The following is an 18,390-nucleotide window of genomic DNA, read 5'->3' as shown; positions in this document are numbered from 1 at the left end:
TGTGCTGCTTAATATTTTTTTTATAACCTGTAATACTTTTTTCAGGATTCCTTGATGAATAAAAAGTTTAAAAAGGACAGCATTTATTTATTTTTACTTTAAATTAATACTTTTATTTAGCATGGATGTGTTAAATTGATAAAGAAGAGATAGTAAAGATTTATATAGATAGAAAAGATTTATATTTTGAATAAATGCTTCTTCTTCTTCTTCTTTTTTTTTTTTTGGAATGCTGAAAAAAGTATCACAGGTTCCAAAAAAAAAAAAAAAAAAAAAAAAAAAACTGGACTGGAGTAATGGCTGCTGAAAATTCAGCTTTGATCACAGAAATAAATTAGATTTTAAAGTACATTAAAATAGAAAACCATTATTTTAAATTGTAATAATATTTCACAGTATTACTGTATTTTCTGTATTTTTGATCAAATTAATGCAGCCTTGATGAGCATAAAAGACTTCTCTCAAAAACATTAAAAATGTTAAATATTACTAAATGTTTCTAAACTTTTGACAGGTACAGTATAATGAGGTACTTATGTTCTACTTAAGTGGGTCCAAAAAAATATTTTAATACATTTTCATTTAATTGCAAATAACAAAATTATTTAAGTGTCAGAAAAAAATAAAGTTCAGTTCACACTTAAGCATATTCTTCTAAAGTATATTATTTCAGTAATAAGTACTCTTTACCTTTTTTTTTTAACAAGGGTTGTACTGCCTCTAACTCAAACTGATTTAAATAAAAAAATATATACTGAATGACACAATGAGAATCAAATGAATAATCATTTGGAATAATGAGATTTAGGGACATATGAAAATAATGTCATAACTTAGTGCAAAATGCCACAAACACACACACACACACACACACACACACACACACACACACACACACACACACACACACACACACACACACACACACACAGACACACACAACCATATATATATGGTTATGTATATGTGTCATTCAACCAGATATTGTGTAAGAATTTAGCAATGGCATGTAATTATAATGTTTTTATCTGAGTATGTTTGTTATGTCATGGCGTCTTGTGCTGCACCTGTGTCCATCTCCTCCATGTTGTTCAGGAAGTCCTCAGGAGTGGTGGGGATGCTGTAGCAGCCCAGTCCGAGTCCACTGTCTGTGCTCTGCTCTCGTGAGTGATACGGCCCACTGCACACACACAAACACAAAGACACACACTTTAACACAGCTTCACACCCTCAATGCTGTGGCACAACCAGAGTGCATTCTGGGAGATTTTAAAAATGAGACAAACTCATTTTTAACATTAGAGAACATCGAGAGGGTAAAGAGGACACCTGCCTGTTGAGGAAGGGATCTGAGCTGTTGTTGGGCATGTTGCCCTGCGTCATGGCCGGAGAGCTGATGGCTGGTGCTACAGGTGCCATATTTTCAGAGTCCATGGGCAGTTGTCGGAGCGCCACCTCCTGGAGAAACACAAACACTGTAACCCGACCGCATTCACACAGCAGCTGGTTTACATGATTTTCATTTACCCTGTTAAACATTAACATGAGGAACTGAAACAATGAGAGGAAGAACTAACATTTACATTATTTAGTTTAAACAAACATGCCAATCTGTGTTCATAAAACTGGTTTACTAGTTGTATTATAATAAAGTAAATATACCTTGTATTTCCAGTTATTAGTGCTGGTGTCAGTGTCAGGAAAATAAATGAGAATTGTTGATTATTAATTCATTATTTAATTCATTTAATACTCAAATATTGATTAAAACTAGTTGAATCTAAATAAAATAGTAGTTGTTAAAGACAATATCTATATGTGCTTTATTGGGTTGGGGCTTATTACTGTTATGGTGGTGCTTTCTAATAGCAGCTATATTGTGGAATGATTAAGTCTAATACAAGTAAATACAATAGGCAACGTGGTTGAGAACCACTGTATTAATACATCCTACTAGCAATTTTATTTAGACACACACACACACACACACACACGGAACTGAGTAACTTATGAGCAGCTCTGCAAACAGTGTTCGTGTGTTTAAAGGGGTCATGAACTGCAGTTTTTTTCATAATGTTTCCTGCCATGCACTTATAATGTTTTTATAATTTTTACATCAAAAATTGTCATAATTTAGATATAAAAGGCATTTTTCCTACCCTGATTTTAGCACGTTTTTACTATTAAAGTTCTCAAGATTAGTCGGCGTCGGCGCCGATGGCCTCAAGGGCAGCGCGCCAACATGTAGCGCCAATGCACTTCGGGCGACCCGAGTTCGAGTCCAAGCTTATGGTCCTTTCCAGGTCCCGTCCCCTTCTCTCTCCCATTTCACTTCCTGTCTAATCACTGTCCTATCATAATAAAGGCAAAAACGCCAAAAATAAATCTTTAAAAAAAAAAAAAGTTCTCAAGGTTTACTAATCATGAAAAGTGTTGATTACAGCATTATGTTTAGATTGTGTTATGAAAGGTTGCAGTGATGAGCATGTAGCCGATCACAGACATTTTGTTGAGCACATGAATGCAGTGATCTCGTCATTATAACTCGATTTCTGCACACTAACGAATGCTTTCATCATTACTAACAGTACAAACACGATAAATAAAAAAGAGATTTGTTGATTCTAACGGGAGTTTTGGCAAGAATCCAGAGCTCAGTCACTGATAAACTTGTGCTATTTTATTGACAGCTCCAGTGGCTGTACAGGGAGCGTTCTTTATTCACTTTCAATATATAATTTAAATAACAGATTATTTTCATCCTACTAAGAGAAACAATGTGAAGTTGACCGTTTAGTCACTGGTTTGATTTACTAACAATAAATGATTTTGAGACAAAGAAGATCTGACTGTACATGAATCATTGCAAAACCGAAATCACTGGTCACTGGTGCTTTTGGTTAGACGTGTACACATAATCCGTACATATCAAACGATCTGTAACAAAAGAAATAGTGACAGTAAAAGCTTTTTTACTCACATAAGTGTGTTGCGCCATTCCTGTCAGACCCAATATAGAAGGCACAGCATCGTTTTTTAACTTTAGGCTCTCTGCAAATCCAATGCAATGCAGCTACTTTTTTTTCCACAACCTGACACTGCACAACATTTTGCACTCTTCAAAGGTATATTTATTGATTAGTTGCTGGATTCATTGTTAAAGTCATGTCTATTATTTACCTACTACTAGTCATGCGCGAATCAGTGGGTGGGGCTACAGTAATAACGATGTAGAAGTAGGCGTTGATCATCTTCTGCAGAGGCGGTCTTTCACCTATCTATGATGTAATAAATAGGCATGTTCCACAATGAGTCATAATCTGGGCTTGGTTTAAATAAAAGCTGTTTTTGGACTAACAAAGAAGTTTTCAGTTCTAAAACTTACAGTATATTCTTGTTGTATGATGACCTGCTATATGTCAAAAGCTCAAGGAAAATCTGATTTCTCAATTCATGACCCCTTTAAGTACTTTATTGTATATTCCACAAGATAAAAAAAAATGCTCATTGTTGCAAGTTGCAATTTAATAAATTTTTATTACAAATTATATGATTGAAACAATTATTTATGTAATTCATTATTTTATTTCAATTGGTTTAGGCAAGGCAACATTTCCATTTTTTTTGTTTGTACCAAAATTGCTAAAAATAAAACAGAAATAAATTTATATAAGAACGTGAAGACCCACGTGCCCACATTTGTTTTTTGCCTATGTTTACAATGATTTTTACCATGACTTTACCATGAGTTGTATCCAAATTTACAACTTGCCATGCCAACATAACAGCTAAACCCCTAAGATGGCTGTACAGAGGATTTACACAACATTAAAGCTCAAATAATACAGTTTTAACAATGAGTTTTATCTGAAGAATTAATGTAAATGCTTTTATAAAATGATAAGCTTCACATTTCTGCTTTTAAATGCGCTGGTCAGAGCAGCTCAAGCTGTTTATATATAGATGAGCGTCTCTCGGCATAAGATTCAGGGTGGAGTGCGTTCACAAAAACAGCTGCTAGAATCCAGTCCAGCAGAAAACCCTGGAAGACGTCCAGTACCAGAAACCAATGCCTGACTCATCTTTTTTAAGGTGTTCTTTTTCAGCCTTAGTCCAAAAACATATGCAAACAGCATGTGTTCTCACACACAAAAAAAAAATCATTTACATCATCTCAAACTAGTTAATAGAGTCAGAGATGTTTAATGTAAGCACATGCTGCGTGAGGTCTGTCTGCTGCTGCTGCTTTACTGAGGCTGGACTCGTTCTCGTTTGAATCATTCCTATAAACCTGAGCTTGATTTATGTTGCCTGCTGAGGGTGGCCTGAACTTGCATTACCACTAGGGGGCGTCAAAGTTTACACCAGAGCTTCCCAGCCTTTTTCTAAGCTGACCCTTGTGTTACAATACATCATGCCCAATGTCACCATTTTGGAAAAAGCACTTCTAATACATTATAAAAAAAATTATATGATCAATAAGTCATGGCAACATATGTTTTTAAATGACTTTACCTCATCACAATAATTTAAGCAATTTCAACTTTTTTATAAGTTATACAAGAATCAACTTGATTTTTAAGTCAGTTGAATATAATTTAAGTTGAAATGATTTGTACAGCCAAACTGATTATACTTAATTTAAGGCAGCAACTGAACTAAGTTTTTTAGTTGAAATAGGTGGCTTTTTTTTTTTTTTTTTTAAGTTTACACATTTTATTTACACATTTAAAAAGAATCTAAAAAATAAAGTTCTAGTGTTATTTGACTATTATTTATATACTATTATAATATTTATTAACATTTTGAATTAGGGATGGAAACGGTGCTTCATTGAACATTGCACAAATGTTTTATGCGATATTTTTTGTGCATGAGTTAAATTCACAACTTGGAATGGAAACATGGATGCACATGAAAGGTGTTTTTGCATTTGGTTTATTTTTTTGCAGCTACAAGTGAAATCATAACCAGTTCCCCTAAAACCAACCCCTAAAGAGAGCTCTGGTGACACCTGGTGAGGTCTGAGGCATCACGAAATATAAATTGTTCTACACAGCAGTATGAAAAGAGAATTTTTTGCCCTTTATGCTATATTTGTTGTGATAATTCTCTCTCCAGCAAACACACACCTGTCTCATGAGCTCTTCCTGTCTCCTCTGGATGCGCTCTCGCTCCATCTGGATGCGCTGGAGCCTCATTTTCTGCTGGTGCTGCTGGGCACTCATGGGGCTGCTCATGTTCATCATGGGCTGAGAGTTCTGCGGCTGGGAGGCCTGAACCTGAACTGGAACCTGCTGCTGCTGCTGCTGCAGGTGCTGCTGATGGGCCTGCTGGTTGAGCACTGTGACAAACACACAACAAACACACTTCATTGATCATCTGATGCATACTGAGAAGAACTTTCTCCATCTGGCAAGCTCTAAGCTGATTGATGTTTAAAGGTATCAGACATCTACAATGAGTGACCCAGTGAGGGATACTTTTTATTCTTATAGTTGTGAAATAATACATACTTATTACTTTTTCTGAAGTCTATACACATTTTTTACTATTTTTTTCTGTGAGCAGTGAAACACTTGAGCAGTGAAACACTAAAAACGTGAGCAGTGAAACAAAAAATGGGCTGTGAGCAGTAAAACACAAAAAACGGGCTTCACAGCAGTGGTGTGTGGTGGTGTTTTTAAAATGAGGAGGCAAAGTCTTTTGTACACTCTATATCATATGTAAATTTATGTCCAGTAATTTTATGTCCTTAATTTTCCTGGTTAAATAAACATTACATAAAAAAGAGAGACCAAATACAATTCTATTTTGTATCTTTTGCAATAACTATGTAATGTCAGACCATTTCAAGTTTGATTTTGACGTGACAAAGTGGCTGAGTTGTTTACTTTTTTTTTTATTAGTTATAGTTATAGTCTTCATTCAGGCTGATGAGAACACACACAAAAACAAGAGGCGGGATTTGAACCAATGAACATGAACCAATATCCAATCATAACCGGTCATATCCAATCAAAGCGCGACGGAGGCATTGCCTCCTCTCATGTGACTTTCCCCCATTCATTCTCAATTACCCCACACTAAACCCACCGCACACTTTAGGCAGTCTATTTTAACCCAATGGGGACAGAGGAGGCAAGCCTCCTGCTGTAACTTCAACTGCGGGTGTCACTGTTGGACACTGTTACTTTATAAAAATGAGCGACTTTTACACTTTTGAATGTAACATACACTTTTGAATGTAATATTTGTGCTGTTTTATTTTTTGCAATATCGATATTTTGTTTGTTTTTTGAGGAGACACTGCCTCCCTTGCCTCCTCAGAGGAAACGCCCCTGCTTCACTGTCACCACCGACAACAGGCAAGTCACATAAGTCCACTTATAATTGTTAGCTGTACAAAAACCAAGTAAGAATTTAGTTCTCATGGCCATGGCTTGACAATAACTTTTTTGCTCACCAGCCACTGTTGCTAGTGGTTCTCTAAAGTTATTAGCCACTCAGCATTTTGACTGGGAAATTACATATTGGGTTCACAAGAATGAGACGAGACAATATTTTAAAGCTATTTTTAAGAAATCTTCAATGACAAAATATATGACTGGAAAAATATTTCTTTTGCATTTTTTGACTTTCAGTCAAATAAAACAATGCAGGTGCACAATTTTAACTCATTTTCAGCATCATTACTCCAGTTTTCATCCTTCAGAAATCATTCTAATATGCTGATTTGATGTTCAAGAAACATTTCTGATTATTATCAATGTTGAAAACAGTTTTTCTGCTTAATAATTTTGTAAAAAACATGATACATTTTTTCAGGATTCTTTTTATTTCATTTATTTGAAATTATAATGTTACAAAATATTTATAATGTCCTTTACTGCCACTTTTGGTCAATTTAAAGCGTTTTTGCTGTATAATGTTGATTTATTTTTAAAACAAATCTTTCTGAGCCAAAACTTTTGAATGGTAGTGTATCTTTAAGATTTCAATATGTAAATAAGCTCTGTTGTGATTGGCTAACCTCCATGTAGCAGTGTAGGTCACACTGGTGATCATTAGGATGGGCCTCTTCTAGATGCTTATAAAATGTCTTTTATTTTAACTCAAAAAGAAATGTTTCTAAAGATAAACTTTGAATGTTGGCTCGTCTTGTCTGAAATAAAAAAATAAAAAAATCAATTATGAAACAAATCAATTTGCTTTAAGCAGGCAGTATGATTTTTGTCAATAAGTTTCCACAATAATTACTGTATTTTAATGCGATTTCATTCATCTGGCTCATGAAAAGCTGTTCTGTTTCAGTGTAAAGAACGTCTGATGTTCTCAGAGGAATAGACAGATGGGACACAATGTTTGCTTCAAGGACACCACTGGCATAGTTTCAGAACTGACCTTATGTACAGCCATTTCATCTACTGCGCAACAAGATTCACATGCTTTACTTCAGTCTGAACCAGCTTCATTATCATAATCTATATTTTTAATTTTGAAGGGCACAAGGGTTTTTCACCCCTCAGCTCCTGTGAAGAATGTTTGCGACTTGTGACCATTTGGAGCATGTGTGTATCTGTGTGTGTGGTGTGTTTATCTGTTGGGTAAACCACTTTCACATGGAGAAAACATTCCTGTAAAAGCCAGATGTGGGCTGAAAGAGTCATGAGATATGGCACAAACAAAGCACAATCTTTCTGCACTCCGGATCATGGCTGCAGCCTGTACTGCTCTTGGATTAATTATTGTGCAGCTTATTTAAAAATAAAAAAGGCTTACTGACGTATGTGACACTATGGCCGATGATCAGGTGGCTGGAAGGGCCCTAACAACTTTTAGATTCAGTTTATATTCTTTTCTTCTTGGTGCAAATCTCAGCAAGTGAAAACTACATTTGGTCCACTTTATATTAGGTATCTATAACTTCAATGTACTAAACTGATACAATATATTTATTGTGTACATACATGTTCTTACATTGTGCTTATATATATGTAATTACACTGTTTATTTGACATTCCTATCTACTTGTACATACTGTGTACTTACTATAACAAGTTACTAACCTTAAAGCCAAAGTATAGTTTTGACGATAAAAATTTCTTTGTACTCTTAAGTAAAAGCTGGTTGAACACCCTCAAACATGCGCTTGTTGTGGCCTTCTATTGTTGTTGCGGTCTCCAGTAGTTTGTTGTTGTTCTGGTCTCTTTAGTTTTTTTTTTTTTTTTTAACTGTGAAACAGCGGGCTGTTGCCACCTAATTGTAACTGTAAACAGCTAATAAGCAGAGTTGGGGGTAATGTGTTACAAGTAACACGAGTTATGTAATCAGATTATAACAACAAAATATCTGGGGTTACATTTTCAAATAAGTAACGCATGTTACTTTGTTTTCCCATTCATTGACTGACACCGATCCTCTCCCTATGTTGAGAGAAATCAGGAGTAAACACAGAGGCGCTGTGTGTGAACATGATGGTTATTGTAGTTCTAGACTAAATGGGAGAAGGCAAGCCGAAGGTTGCTGGTTCAAGTTTCAATACTGGCAGGAAATGACTGAGGTGCCCTTGAGCAAGGCACCTAACCCCCAATTGCTCCCCGGGCGGCACAACAAAAATGGCTGCCCACTGCTCTGGGTGTGTGTTCACGGTGTGTGTTTGTTCACTACTCGCTACTCCTAATGTGTGTGCACTAACCGGATGGGTGAAATGCAGAGGACAAATTCCGAGTATGGGTTACCATACTTGGCCTTCACATGTTACTTTCACTTTTTATCAACACAGCTGAAAGGTTAGTTTGAGCTGTGCGCTCTACTGTACAGGTGTGAATTTGCATTTCCTTCAGCCAAAGGATTATTCATTTCACCTTTGGTGTGAAAGTGCCTTTACATTTGCCAAAAACAGATTTTTGTTGTTATTATAAAACAAACAAGCAAGCCCAGCCCAGACGAGAAAAAGTAATGCAAATCTAAAGCATTCCTTTCCATAAAAAGTAACTAAGAAAGCGATTAGTTACTTGTTTTAGGGAGTAACGCAATATTGTCATGCATTATTTTTAAAAGTAACTTTCCCCAACACTGCTAATAAGTACATAGTAGTTACGGATACTGTACATAAAGTGGAACCAAATGTTTTCTTGAGAATTACAGTAAGGTTTAGAACAAACAAACAAACAAACAAACAAACAAACAAAAAAGAGACTCTCTTTATGTAATCAGGTCACGCTAAGTATACTCAGTAAAATAATCATGTTAGCATATTGAGTTAACCTGTTTCAGGTTTGTTTTTGTTTTGTTTTTTGTCTAAATGACTCAGTCGCCATACTGCATATGGGGACGTCCATGCAGAACGCGTACTTCATTTCAAAAGCAGCCCAATCAGGGCTGTCCAATCCTGCTCCTGGAGTGTCACTATCCTGCAGAGTTTATCTCCAATCCTAAATAAACACACCTGAGCCAGCTAATCATGGTCTTCAGGACTGCCAGAAGCTTCAAGGCATGTGGTTTGGTCAGGTTTGAGTTTAACTCGGCAGGACACTGGCCATTCAGGAGCAAGACCGGACACTCCTGAGCTCGATGAAATGCAATGGAATAAAACTCTTTCAGGTTGGTGAGTGTGGTTGCCAGGGCATTGATATGTGGTTGTAACATATTCTGAGTGTTTTTACTGTTGCTAAGTGGTTTGTAGGGTGTTGGGAGCTTAATGGAAGATCTCAAGAAAGAAAATCTCAAGAAAAATGTTGGGTTCCATTTTATGTATCTGTAACAACTACTTATGCCAAAATCATGGGTTAAATTCCCAGGGAATGCAAGAAATGATACCATGAATGCAATGAAAGTTGCTTTGGATAAAAGATTGTAAAATGTATAAATGTAAAAGTGCTAACCTAAATCAAAAGAGACCATCCCCAAGTCTCTTTAATTTTAAAGTCTCTATAATATTCTGGTCTATAGACACGGTCCACGTTCCTCCTTCAATGTAAAATAAGCAATATAATAATGATTTGAAGTATTATGTCCGTAGTCTGTTTGTTCAAATCCCCAATCCTCAAGTATGTCATATACTGTACATACTGTATCTGCACAGGACCCACATATTCTTAAATGTGTAAAAGACTCAATCAAACTTACTGGGTGGAAAAAGTTGAAGCCCATAACCCTCTGTGTATCACAGTTCTACTATAAATGGTTCTACTATTCTGTTGGAGAAGGTTACATAATGCACAAGAGAATGGGATAAAACTGGCACCTAACCAATTTCCATGTTAGACTATATGCAGTGATTCTTCAGACTTGCTATAGACATTTTCAAGCGATCAATTGTCCAGTGAACAGGAAGACAACAAGTTAACCATCCAAGTGGGCGTGGTAAATGATAAACCAGGTCAAATGTCAAGGCATACGACCAACTTATCACTCTAAAAGGACTTTGCGATCAAATCTGCATCATGTACACAAACAAGCAACTAAAGCTAAACTCTTACTAAACTCCAGAATCATAGGTACGCAGGAGCTGAGAATTACCATGGTTTGCTTTCTTTATACAATTTGCAAACATTTATTCACAACAAAAAAAGATCTTCAAAAGGTCGGTTTTATGGATGGGGTGGAGGATTTGGCAATCGAGCAGTTGAGGTGAAGCAAAGATGGCCTTATATGGTAAGATGAATAGGAGACATTCGCTAGTTCAGACTTCACTTCTGTCACTGAAGTCATCCACTATTTTTACTGCCATTAAGCTATTTTGCATTGTGATATTATTTTCCATGACAATTCATTCCATTCAATTAAAGGGTTAGTTCACCCAAACTTGAAAATTCTGTAATCTATTGCTAACCATCATGTTGTTCCAAAAGTATCAGACATTTGTTCATCTTAAAAACACAAAAGAAAATATTTTGAAACCTGAGAGATTTCTGTCAATTCCACCAAAACATGCTTGCTTGACACAGGAAAACCAGTGAGGTTTGTTCTTGTGCATTTTAAATATGGTTAAGCTTCTCTTGACCTATTGATGTGCTCTATGTATGTGTGTTGATCAATGTTTGTGATGTGAATAAAAGCCTAAATTATATCTGTTCATAATCTAAAGTGATTGTGTATCATCAGAAAACTTGGATTAAACCGGTTGATTCATATGGGTTACATTTATGATATTACAATTACAGAATTTTCTTCCTTGGGTAAACTTTGTCAATGCTAAAATACTTCGTATTTGTATAAAAAGGATTCTGATTGGTGTGTGGTGCAGAAACTCAAAAAATAATTGTGATGAAAATGTAGTCTCAATGCAATTAATCATAATGGTCCTAAAAATAGGTCAAAAAATTCTTTGAATTTAAGGTAAAATGTTTTTGATAGGTTCTGTGAGATTTACTTTTTAAATGCCATTTATCTAGACGTCAAAGTTCATGTGGTTCACTGTCTGAGTCCAACACAGTCCAACAGGTGGAAAGCGGCACTGACTCTTGGTTACACTCTGTTCCAGTGTGTGCTGCTTGTCCAGATGTGAACAGCTTCAGCCGTGGCTCTGGAGGCGGCCGACACACTCTGGCTTCCAGCTTTCGGCTCCCCTGACATCTGAGTGTCACAACACCCGCCATGATAGAAAACACATGCGGAGTGGACAAGGTTTGTGAAGGGGAGGAGAGGGAGATCGGACAGAGTCGATTGAGTTGCTAAAGCCACAGCAACAAAGAACTTCTTGTTTCATTGATTTCCCAGAAAAGGCATCAGCTGTCCAACAGGGTCAGCAAAAACGACAAGAAAAAAGGAAAGGAAAAAACATCCAGACCAAAAAAATCTGTGAGATATTAAAGGACATCCTGTCTCAACAACAGCTCATAATCAAAATTACATTTGGTCCCACTTTATATTAGGTGTCTTTAACTACTACATACTTACTTTTGCTGCTATCTAGAGATATCGGTAAAGTTTGGTGATATGGGTAGGTTTAAGGTTGGATTAAGGAGTAGGTGTCAGGTCAACAACTTGTAGGGGTAATTACAGAAATTAATTACATATATAATTACATGCAGGTATTTTTTATATATAAGTACAATGTAAAAAAACATATTTACACAATAAGTGTATTGTATCATAGGTCCATATGGGTCACTATTGCTTCTTATGTTGAAGATCTATATATGTTCATATGTACATCTATCTATCTATCTATCTATCTATCTATCTATCTATCTATCTATCTATCGTTAATATTATACTTATATCTTTTTAAAAAAATCAGATTAATTTTTTTTAGATTAAAAATTCTATCATCATTTACTAACTCTTATGTCGTTCCAAATCTGTACGACTTTCTTACTTTTTGTCCATACAATGAAAGTCAATGTGGTCCAGTGTCGTTTTGGACTCTATTGACTTCCACTGTATTGAAGAAAACACTCTTCAAATTGTGTTCCGCAGAAGAATGAAAGTCATACAGGTATGGAAAGATATGAGGTTGTGATGAGAATTTTCATTGTCCCAGGAAATGGTCATGTTAATGTCCATCAAGGATCATTCAGTTTTTATAAGTATAATGATTACTGATCAGGTCAACAGACAATAATGACAATCAACAAGTATTAGCATGTAGTGCAGATCATCTGTGGATCATTACACTCTCAGCGGACATGTCAACAAAACAACACATGCTAGTTACAACACTAGAGAAACACCTTCATGCCATTTCATCATACTGTGGGTTTAGATTAGTGGTAGTGTGGGGAAACAGGGGTCAAATTAACAGGAATGAGACTGCGGGACTGGAACGGGGTGGCAGGATGTGGAATAATTAAATGATTCAATCAAGCTACAGGGCTGATTGGACTCCAGGAACTCTAGAAGGGAGTACTTACCCACCCGTGGGTCCAGCCATGAGGTGCTTTGGGTTTTGTGGTCAATGAAGTATGTTTCTCCCTGAGGGGTGACGGCCTGCTCCCAACCCTCGGGCAACTGTCCTGTTCAGCAACAGTACAACAGCTAGAGATCAGCCAGCAGCCTGACCCACACTCCAGAGTGATGACCAAAGAAGTGTGCTTCATTTAGGCTACGGCTACTTTTTGGTCTGCTTAAATGTGCAATTGTACCTTTATGGGAACAACAGCTTGTCACTGAGCAGTAACCTTAATGGAACCCTTACTTGTACCGTATTTACCCCAAAAAGGGACACAGTATAACATATTACTAATAAACACCTTTTATGGGTAAATAAGATACAAAGTAGTCCTTGCAACACCAAAATATTGTGTGTATTGGTTTGAGTAATACTCATCTTTAATTAAAATGTAATGGCTTGTGTTGCCCCTAAAATTAATTTCCTTTTCTGTTGATGCAGCCAAGGTTGCATATCCAATATTATAAAATGGTTACATTTAATAACTTTTTCAATAATGTCATGTGGTGTAAAATGTAAAAAGTAATAAAATTTACGTAAATATTTTTCAAGGCAAGTTTTTTTTTTAATTATTATAAATTATTAATTCATAAATGTCATTGCATTTTTGGTAAGTTTTAGTGGTACATTTTGTAACCTGAACTATCCTTGCTTTGTCACAAAAAAGTCAAATAATCTGCTATTTTAAGAGACCTCTCTATGACATAATTTATCAAATGTAATTTTCATTCAGAAATTAAAAACACCCTCATCATATAAGATGTATTTTCAAGTTACTGCATTAACTGCATTTTTTTTAAATGTCCGTTTAAATACATATAAAATGAGCATCACATTATTGACCCAAGCCATACATTCATACTGGGCTTAGTCTCATAAGAGACAAAAAAAAAAAAAAAAAACTGATGCAGCTGCAGCTGCCTGTAAAACCCTGAGTGTGATGCAATATGTAAATTGTTGTCAACTGCAAGAAGAAAAAGTTCGGAAAATTTCCACCAAAAATGTACTGTTCTAATAAGAGAGGAAAAAGACAGAAAAAGAGATACTGGGAAAAACAGGACCCTGGGCCCTGCATTAGAGTGTCAATTACCCATAATCCCTAAGTTTTGAGGGGGGCCCATCATGAATACACACAACAGGTGAAGGCTCGAGCTGGTCTAAAATAAGAATACAGGAAATCTGTTGCCCCTCAAGTTCCCAGAGACAGAAAAAAGCCAGGGATAGAGGAAGAACAAGGCATTATGGGATTGTAAGGGCTGGGTCTGAGTCATGGCTTTCTATTATGCATCCTCTGAACTTCTAGTACTCTGTGAGCCAAAATGGATGACACGGCCATGTCAAAAAAACCTGACTGATTGAGTCATCGGAAGATCGTGCAACACAGAAACAAATGGTTGAGTTTACAGATGATCAGGGAGGAAAAAACAGCCGTTTGAACGAGTGTAGCAGGTTGGCTTACACACACTTCATTATTTCAGGCTGAGCAGCTTTATTCACATCCAGTGCGGTGAGATGTCATCACCAGTGCTTTCTCCTTACAGTCATGTGTGCTACTGTCACACTGGAAACTTTTTGATATTTTTTATTACAAAACACACACTGGACATGTTCTTTTGGGAGGTCAAAGTTTTTGTTAATAACTTTAATTAAATTTCTTTACATCCCAGACAACTTCATAGTGTGTAACTCTATATGCTGGAAGTGCTTGAAGGAATCTTTCTCCCTCCAAACTCTTTAGTCTTGTTCTTATCCCCCCACCCCCTTCACTGGAATCTGTTTCTCGGCTGCCAACAAAGCAGAGGCACACCTTTTTTTCCATTTCATCACAAATCAGGATTTGGGAAGAAAAAAGGCAAACAAAGAAAGCACATTTGGAAGTCATTTACCGTAGAGTTGCAGCCTGTATCATGAGGCAGGGTAAACAACACGCAAACACGATACACAATGCCTCACGTATGACAGTCAACAAATCTAATACTGCTTTAAAAGCCTTCAGATCTGTCGGCTGGAAGACTTTCTTCATTAAATCAGCATTTGAGCCCTCAGAGAAGCAGCTACGCCTCTTTCAGGGCCTCTGATCAAAAGACAGGCTGATGTAGGTGTTATACAAAAATGACAAGAAGTGTTCATGTCATAAACACATTATTAAAGTAAAATGTTGCTGGATGAAGCATATTGTTTCATTTTTTTTAATTTTTTTTGGTACCTAGCCTAAAAAAACTGACTAGATATTTACATTTTTGAAGTAAATGTGAATGGTGCTTTCCAGCGCCAACTCTGACACAGTGCTAGAATTAAATATCCAATCTCATGAGAAAATGTAACTTGAAAATGTAGTTGCAGATGTCATATGAATTGAATGAATACTGTCGCTGTGACGGGGAGAGTAGAGCGCAGTCTCGTGGGTACCCTCCAGCCTGCGAGGGGCGAGGGGGGTATGTGAGGGGCAGGACGAGGCCAAGCTGTGAGAGCAGTGCAAGGAAGGTGGCACGAGTGTAAATGAGCATCACCTGCACGGCTTCAAGTTCTCATGGAGGAGCTTGGAAGGATAAATGGAAAAGTGACAACTATGAAGGCCGAGAGAGGACCATGCCTGGACTATTTATGTTATGTTTTGTTTATGTGAGTGCAGCATTCATCCATGAGGGGCTGTCGCTTTTACTTTCACTTTGTGTTTGTTTATTTTTTAAATAAAATGTTGAAAAGTTTGCCGGCTCCCGCCTCCTCCTTCCCTTATCAATGAACTGTGTTACACTCCACTAACATAGTACTCTTGCATGAGTGTATGAAAATGAGTGAGCAAATTGAGAAAACTGAGCGTGCCGGAAGAGCTGTAGATGCCATCTTCTGAAATTATTCGGCCCACACAGTGCATGGGTATTGTTTATCGCAGGCATGTCAAACTAATTCCCTGGAAGGCCACAGCCTAGCAGAGTTTAGCTTCAACCTTAATTAAATGCACCTGATCTGGCGAATCAAGTCCTTCAGGCTTATTTGAAAACTACAGGGGCTAGTTGCATAAACCGCTAAGACTGGTCTTACCAGTTAGCCATCAATGCTTTTTCTTTTAGACTGTTCATAACTTTTTCAAGTTATTTCCCTAAAAACGTGGATTTGCCTAATTTGATACTGAAAAGTAAGATTGAATGCCTTTTGACTAACTGCTAGTGGGTCATACTAGATCTTAAGACACTGTCTTAACATAATGGCTATGTTTATGCAACTGGCCCCAGATCTGTGTGTTGGAGCAGGGTTGGAACTAAACTCTGCAGGGCTGGGACCCTCCAGGAAGAAGCTGAGTGTACATCAGATACTGTGGTCCATTATGTGATTGAATTAGTGCACTCAATTATGTCCACTATGGTTTCAGCCACTATGGTTATGACTTTTTTGGATCTTCTAAGTTTTGGTTACCTGGACTTTCAGTGGAGGGACAGGAACCTCTAAAGTTTCATTAGTTTGTGTCTTAATTTGTGTTTTGGAGATTAACCATGGACTTATGGGTTTGGAACAACATAATGAGTTGTGTTAATGTCATGGGGCATTGAGCGTTGGAGCGAACCTGTAACAAAGCTCCTTCAGCTCCTTCTTAGCTGATTGAAAATAGCTCAAGAGAACATGTTTGTTTTCATGAGTAATGGGGAATGTGGACTGCTACAAGGGACGTCTTTCACACTCACCAAGGTTGGGTTGAGAGAGCGCCATGGAGCGCTGCTGTATGTTGGCGTTGTTGGAGGCTTGATTGTGCAGACTCATCTGGGTCACTGAGGGTGTCATGTTCTTCCTGGGGTCATGCCATGTGGTGATCTTCTCAATGTGACTGCACAAGAAAAACGGCAAATGTTCACATTAAACACTTCTGTAGAAGGCATTTACACTTTTTGGATGGTCAAGCGAATCAGAACTATTCAAGGAACACATTGGTGATTTTGCACCATGGGCATTTTAGCATGATCCTTCAATCTACTGCAAAACACTTTTAGAACCCAAACATTTTGATTTCTTGGCCGTGTCTAACTACAGTGGCGTCAGTGTTGGGGAAGCTCGTCAGAGACCGTAAAGGAACGTGATTATGGGGTAAAAAATGTTGTGCTCACAAAATGGTACCTAACTACAATGTAATAGAAGATTATACATACATACATACACACACACACACACACACACACACACACACACACTATACCATCATTCACTATTCCTACAAAAATGTTGTGCTCAAACAATTTTTGAGGTCTTTGTGAATAAAAACAAAGTCTCTTGGGTGAAAGCAAAGGTTTTGCGAACTTGCAAATGCAAACTTACTTGGGTGTCAAAAATGTTTGATGATGTCAATTTGGGTGACAGCATTTGAACAGACAAATTTAAACTAAAAATACAACCAACAAAATATATATAAGTTAAATATATAAGTTGCTATTTTAAGTCAGTTACTCCACAAAACCAGATATCATGCTAGTGGTGCACAAGTGTTTCTCTCTGGTGGTCTCATGTTATTCTAACTCTTGTGCTGAAAATGCCAGAATCTGCCTTAAATCGTTCAACTTAAGCCATGGCTGGACTCAACACAGCTGTTTGACCTGCAGTTCTTACCACACGGCTCTAAACGTCCGACATGAACAAACCCTGCGGTACGTGAACCAAGTAACAGGTGTACCGTGTTTTCCTCACCAGTTCAATCACTTCCTCGCCACTCCTCCACCCTGAGTGAACCCTTCAAAACTGCAGCTACATGAAATTCTGGCTTCTCTACATTTTTTCATGCAAGGCCACAAGCGCCAGCCAGGCGGTTGCTGAATGACAATCTCAGTGTCCCTCAGTCAGAAAACCAGTTTATTTTAAGTTTTTTAGTTTTTTTTCTTTCTTTTCATTATCAAGTAGGCTTTACTGTCTAGTTCAGGGGTGCTCAAACCTGCTCCAGGAGATCTGACTTCCGGCTGAGATTAGTCTCAACCTTGATGAGCTGGTTCAGCTGTGTTTTGTTAGAATCGGAAATGAGCTCTGCAGGAATGTAGATCTGTAGGACACGGTAAATGATGAATGAAATGCAAGCATTGTATAGCATTGGTTATGCTTCTAAAACTGGTTGTCAGGAAACTTTTTTATTGACAGTCGATCACCTGCAAAGCTAAGGGGGTGGTCAGTTTCGTTCCATTGACTGCCATTCCTGGACAATCTCATGTGAAGAAGTTTCACATTCCGCTCTGTATGAAAGTTCAAGTTTGCTGAAAATAAGGCCTGCAAATTCAAATGATGTGAAAATGTGTGACAAATAGAAGATTGCTATCTTACACTATGACCACTTAGCTTTGGAATTGTTATTATTTGTTATACAATGAATTTATGAGCGTGACATCATATCACGTCCATTACATTTTACATTTTAAATGGAACGCAGGATAAATTCTGAACTTAATTCATACAGGGAAATTCCTAGTTATGAATTTGACAAAAAAATTGAATAGTGTTACATTGTGAAATATAACGGATTT

At 37.1% G+C, this 18,390-nt stretch overlaps 1 protein-coding gene and 1 long non-coding RNA gene across 3 annotated transcripts in view; one reads left to right on the top strand and one right to left on the bottom strand.

The window, feature by feature from the left end:
- wwtr1 (WW domain containing transcription regulator 1) overlaps nucleotides 1-18,390 on the bottom strand; it is a 56,822-nt gene that overhangs the window by 3,689 nt on the left and 34,743 nt on the right. Inside the window, exons 2-5 of one of the 2 annotated variants that reach the window (XM_048168930.1) lie at nucleotides 16,579-16,718; nucleotides 5,133-5,344; nucleotides 1,334-1,455; nucleotides 1,068-1,180 (exon numbers count right to left, since the gene is read on the bottom strand). In XM_048168930.1, the coding sequence (XP_048024887.1) occupies nucleotides 1,068-1,180; nucleotides 1,334-1,455; nucleotides 5,133-5,344; nucleotides 16,579-16,718 (587 nt within the window). Of the gene's footprint in view, nucleotides 1-1,067; nucleotides 1,181-1,333; nucleotides 1,459-5,132; nucleotides 5,345-16,578; nucleotides 16,719-18,390 lie in introns of both variants that reach the window. The other variant, XM_048168925.1, reaches the window with a different exon arrangement.
- Nucleotides 10,142-13,445, top strand: LOC125254358. The gene is made up of 2 exons (XR_007181642.1): nucleotides 10,142-10,659; nucleotides 11,489-13,445. It is a non-coding gene; the product is annotated as an uncharacterized LOC125254358 (long non-coding RNA).

This window comes from Megalobrama amblycephala, linkage group LG2 (genome assembly GCF_018812025.1).
Source record: "Megalobrama amblycephala isolate DHTTF-2021 linkage group LG2, ASM1881202v1, whole genome shotgun sequence".
Lineage (NCBI taxonomy): Eukaryota > Metazoa > Chordata > Actinopteri > Cypriniformes > Xenocyprididae > Megalobrama > Megalobrama amblycephala.
Note: the sequence above shows the minus strand (reverse complement) of the source record. Positions and strands in the feature narration are given on the sequence as shown.